This window comes from Pistacia vera, unplaced genomic scaffold (assembly GCF_008641045.1).
Source record: "Pistacia vera cultivar Batoury unplaced genomic scaffold, PisVer_v2 Contig191, whole genome shotgun sequence".
NCBI classification, from domain to species: domain Eukaryota; kingdom Viridiplantae; phylum Streptophyta; class Magnoliopsida; order Sapindales; family Anacardiaceae; genus Pistacia; species Pistacia vera.
The window spans coordinates 37,569-43,240 of record NW_022195992.1 but is presented as its reverse complement, the minus strand read 5'-3'; the positions used below and the strand labels follow the sequence as shown (position 1 = coordinate 43,240).

General features: G+C 35.0%; 1 protein-coding gene across 1 annotated transcript; it reads left to right on the top strand.

Moving 5' to 3' along the window:
* Window positions 1–1,965: 1,965 nt before the first annotated feature.
* On the top strand, window positions 1,966–5,672 carry LOC116127441 (protein NRT1/ PTR FAMILY 6.3-like). The gene is made up of 5 exons (XM_031413086.1): window positions 1,966–2,141; window positions 2,255–2,432; window positions 2,525–2,564; window positions 2,726–3,297; window positions 4,526–5,672. Exons 1-5 carry the CDS (start codon window positions 2,027–2,029, stop codon window positions 5,382–5,384), a joined length of 1,764 nt encoding a protein of 587 aa, XP_031268946.1. The 5' UTR covers window positions 1,966–2,026; the 3' UTR covers window positions 5,385–5,672.

The following is a 5,672-nucleotide window of genomic DNA, read 5'->3' as shown; positions in this document are numbered from 1 at the left end:
TCATGGATCGACAACCGAGCATTGACCAATCAGATTTCTTAAAAAATTTGAGTTTAATTAGTGCATTTTTCTCTTTTATCGATACTTTTATCTCGAATGAACAATTTCTCCTCAACATAGATCAAGGAAAATCTTGGTATCTTTCATCTTTTATAATGTTTACAGCAGTGCTTTTCTCCTTTTTATTATTACTTGTATAGTTTCTGATTCAATTTGTTCTCCTTTTCTTTTCTGTCCTGCTGAACCTGAGCCCTGGTAGATTCGGTTTAAATTAAAACTGTGGGGGACCATTGCGTAATCTGCTAGACCTATTTTTTTAATCCTTAATTCTTCGGGACTAAACAAATCAATATGTAGAGAAGTCCATGCCTATCCCACTCCTAGCTGGGGTTCGGTTCAGATTCTCAGAAGGATTATCTTACGTTTTTCAATATTTTAAAAAATTATGATAAAATATTGATTGTTAATACGATATTCATTAGATAATTTAAAGACCGAGTGCTAAAATGATGTCAAAAGCGTTCTCCAATATTAATAACATAAAATTCAATCAATTTTATCATTCAATCGGAAATTATACCAGGCAGGAACATAAATATAATAAAAACCTTTTTTTTTTTAATAATTTGAAAAAGAAAAATTAAATAATTTGAAAATATAAGAAGGAATTAATGGACCATTATATGAATATCACATCATCTTTATCTGTTTACAATAAGAAAACATAATATAAACTTTTTTTTTTCCTATAAACTAGAAATACACGCGGAAAAGTATTTTAAATTCTAAGAGAAAAAAAGTTATTTCTTTGTTCCACTGTTTGTGGCTAATTGTTTTAAATAATATTACAGATACATCATTCTTATACAATATTTCTCATACAATACTATGTGGTAAGATATGATTGGATGAAAGTTTAATTTTAACTTTAAATTAGTCAACCATATTTTGTCACATAATGTTGTATGAAAATGATGTATGTATAGTATTACTCGTTGTTTTTGTAATCTAGATATTGGACAACTCCTAATGACCTACCTTGAGTTTTGAAACCCAAACCAAACTTCAATCAAAATCCAATCCCATAGCATCTCTCCTCGCGGGAGGAATCTAAAACTTAATCCATATAATTTTTTCATCAATTTTTAAGCCTTGATTATGTATTTATTTATATTTTATCACAATTAATTACTTCGTACAATCGTGCAGGAGAGAACTTTCAAAATGGGCATTTTAGACATTAAGATTTGGATTTGTCATGATGCATATATTAAGTATATGTTATGATAATAAAAGGAAGATTAATGTAATGATTCTTTAATTATGGCTTAAATGAAACAAATAATAAAAGCTTTCGGCATAAATTCTGGTTTTGCTTACCTGCTTTAGGGAAGTCCTTAAGATATGGGACTCAAATATTCCAACTTTTTTTATGCATAGCAGAGTCAACTTTTTAATTAAGAAGTGAGGTATCGAAAAAGGGGGAGTCAGCTATTAATACTTTTCTGGCACCTCTATAAGCACATTTAAATACTTAATACAATTTTTAATATAGATATTGATAATTTCTTCTATTTTTTTTTTTAATCTCAAGACTAAATAACTCCTTTTTTTTTTGGTTAGATTATTGGCTTATCTTATTTCTTTTTTAAAGTATTGTATAAGACAATAATATTCTGAATCTGGTTGATTTATCAAAACAATAAAAAGGGTAAAGCCAGCCGCAACCATGAGCCGAAGCCCCTGTCTAGTGTCAACCGACCTTTCTGCTAAATTACAGTTCAAAAGAGAGAGGAATTCTTATTCTTTGACCCATTTTTAATATTGTTTTCAAATTGTAATAAAACCAAGCCTCGACTAGGTGGCACTTCATCCAAATTTCTAAGTTACTGATTCCAATAGTACATCCTCCAATCACACTATATAAAGGCCCTCAGCCTTGCACCCATTCTGGCTTGTGCCAGAGTTTCAAGTCTCCTCTCTTTCTCTGCTACTTACTGTCCAATATATTTATCCATATACTCCAATGACTGAGCTTCCACAAATGCAAGGAAAGACCCTCCCAGATGCTTGGGACTACAAGGGCCGCACAGCCGAGCGGTCCAAAACCGGTGGCTGGACCAGTGCCGCCATGATTTTAGGTCTTAAATCCATTTCCCCTCCTTGTTCCTCACCTTAACTTCGCTTTCTATCTTTGGACATTCTATTCTATTTATTTATAGTACTTAATTGGGTGTCTTGTTTTCTTTTTTAGGTGGTGAGGCGTGTGAGAGGTTAACTACGCTTGGTATCGCCGTTAATATGGTGACTTATTTGACTAGCACTATGCATTTAGGCAATGCCACCGCTGCCAACACTGTCACCAACTTCCTTGGAACCTCTTTCATGCTCTGTTTGCTTGGTGGCTTTGTCGCTGACACCTTTCTTGGAAGGTTTGCCTTTTCAACTTGCACTTGGATCTTCTTTTAAGGGCTTCATCACTTCTTTCTAATCTTAGATTTAAATTCGTTTGTTCTTTTTACAGATATCTCACAATTGCAATCTTCGCTACTGTTCAAGCAACTGTAAGCCCACTATCTATTATGATTATTTTATTAAAAGATAAAATAAAGAAATAAAAAAATAAAATGAAACCACTTTTCTCATAAAATAAAGTTTTGTTAATTAATATATATACCTCCCTGGATACTTATTGATTATGATTCATGTATGGTTGTGATTTTAGGGTGTGACTGTGTTGACAATCTCAACAATAATCCCCAGCTTGAGGCCACCAAAATGCGCCATCAAGAACGGCGCCGCATCTTGCATCCAAGCAAGCGGCATGCAACTCACAGTTCTCTATATAGCTCTATATCTGACTGCCCTGGGGACTGGGGGTCTAAAATCAAGCGTGTCAGGTTTTGGGTCGGACCAATTCGACGAATCAGACCAACAAGAGCGAAGTCAAATGACCAACTTCTTCAACTGGTTTTTTTTCTTTATTAGCATAGGCTCACTAGCGGCAGTGACAGTTCTTGTTTACATACAAGACAACTTGGGTCGTGAATGGGGATATGGTATATGTGCTTGCGCTATTGTTATTGGGTTGGTTGTGTTTTTGTCAGGCACTAGACGATATCGGTTCAAGAAATTGGTAGGTAGTCCGTTGACGCAGTTTGCCGCGGTGTTTGTGGGTTCTTGGAGGAAAAGGCATTTGGATTTACCTTCAGATTCATCCATGCTCTTCGATATTGATGATATTCCAGCCGAAAGCAAGAAGAAAAAGCAAAGTTTGCCCCACAGCAAGCAGTTCTGGTTAGTCTTTTATTCAATTCAACTAACTCTTTCACTATAGTAACTGTTTCCCGTGCACCGTTTTTTTTTTTTTTTGCTTTTTGGTTGAGAAAACTAGTCTTCTCTCTCGTATATTAAAATTTAAAGTTTCAAGTATTTATTAATTTTCTTTTATTTCCTTCAACTTTTGAAAGAGTCGATGAAATATTTATTTAATTTGATTAGTAGCCTTGTGAACTTTAAATAGTTAAAAAAATCTTCCTATCTCACTAGAGTATAATCATAAATATTATATGAAAGACGAGGTTACCGTGATTTATGAAGTTACTGTACTTGACGAGGTTAATTGAAGTCTTGGTTGAAACTAGGACACTTCATTCAGAATAACTTACTAAAAAAAAAAAAAAAAAATAAGAGTAGGTGACAATAGAGGGAAAGTACCGTTTGGATGGGACGCATCTGATGGAGGATTGGCAACCAACTAGCCCATAGATTCAATCAGTGGTTAGAATTTATTGGTTTAGAATTCATAATTATTGGCCCCACAGGATCAAGAAATATATATACATTGCATCCATATTCGTCAAATGTCCATAATTTATTTAGCGATTTAGAGACTCTAAAAGTTTAAAGAAACAGTTCTAACGTTCAAAGATAGAACATGTAAGATATCTGTATGTCAATTATAGGAATGGAATGCACTGAATCTCTTCATGTTGATCTACATGATCTCATTATATATATTAATACAACAATTTGCAAAGTAATCGAAAAGAGATCACGAGTCACTTAGCCAGACTGTCTCCAAATCGATCTTCACTCTAGGTTCTTGCCTTGAGTTAATATTAAAGCAGCTTTCCCAACTCACTCACGGACATATTAACCACTATGTTCATTGCCTGTGCTCTTCCACTCCATCACGCTCTGTTATGCAAAACCACATCTTTTTATAATCTTCTCAGATTCTTTCTGGCTTGGAACTATCATCAAAAAAAAAAAAAAAAATCAACCAGAAACAAACAAAAGAATAATACATCATATGCCCAACGAGTAGTCTCTATGGGACCATTTTAGCTCACGTTCTCCAATCACATCCACCAATTACATGAGGATACGCTTTGCACTTTGAGCATCACATGTATGTATATATAAAGCTTACAAGTTGTAATGACTTTTCAAAAACTTGAATAAATGCAATTAATTTTCTGATAATGATGTTGATTTTGGCTTAATTTGCTGACTTATGCAGTTTCTTGGACAAGGCAGCAATCAAAGATCCAGATGTGACTAATGTGAACAAGTGGAATTTATCAACCTTAACCGATGTGGAAGAAGTGAAATTGGTGATTAGGATGTTGCCTATTTGGGCTACCACAATTTTGTTTTGGACAGTGTATGCGCAAATGACCACATTTTCAGTATCGCAGGCAACCACCATGGACCGTCACTTAGGCAGTTTTCAAATCCCTGCAGCGTCACTTACTGTCTTTTTTGTAGGCAGCATTCTCTTGACTGTCCCAGTTTATGACCGAATTATTGTTCCAATTACAAGAAAAGTGTTTAGTAACCCACAAGGACTCACCCCATTGCAACGAATAGGGGTTGGTCTAGCGCTCTCAATTTTAGCAATGGTTGCAGCAGCACTCTGTGAATTAAAGCGATTACATGTAGCGAGATCACACGGTTTAGGAGATGATCCTACGGGTGAGATCCCAATAAGCGTGTTCTTGTTGGTGCCTCAGTTTTTCTTGGTGGGTGCCGGAGAGGCATTTACATATATAGGACAGCTTGATTTTTTCTTAAGAGAATGTCCAAAAGGAATGAAGACAATGAGCACGGGGTTGTTTTTGAGCACCCTTTCACTAGGATTTTTCTTCAGTTCTTTATTGGTTTCTATAGTGCACAAGGTGACTGGGGACAAAAAGCCATGGCTAGCAGACAATCTCAATCAAGGGAAGCTATATGATTTCTACTGGCTATTGGCGATATTGAGTGCGTTGAACTTTGTTATCTATTTGGGTTGTGCTAAATGGTATGTCTACAAGGATAAGAGGCTGGCTGAAGAGGGCATTGAACTGGAAGAACAAGAGTTTACTTGCCATGCATAACACCATAAGGGTCTTGCTTCTTTTCTGGAATTTGTAATATTTTAAGCTGAGTCTAATATATATATATATATATATATATATATTTCTTTGGGGGTGGGTGCTGTTAATAAGCGTAACCTTTACTTGTATTTAAAAAAAAATGAGGTGAAGGAAGCAACAGTTGTATTGTACCAAAATGGTCATCATCATCTTGGGGGTAAATACTACTAAAAGAAGGGAAACTTTAAATTTTACTTTCGTGGTGCTAAACTAATAACCATGGCAACTAGAAGAGAGAAGTAATCATCG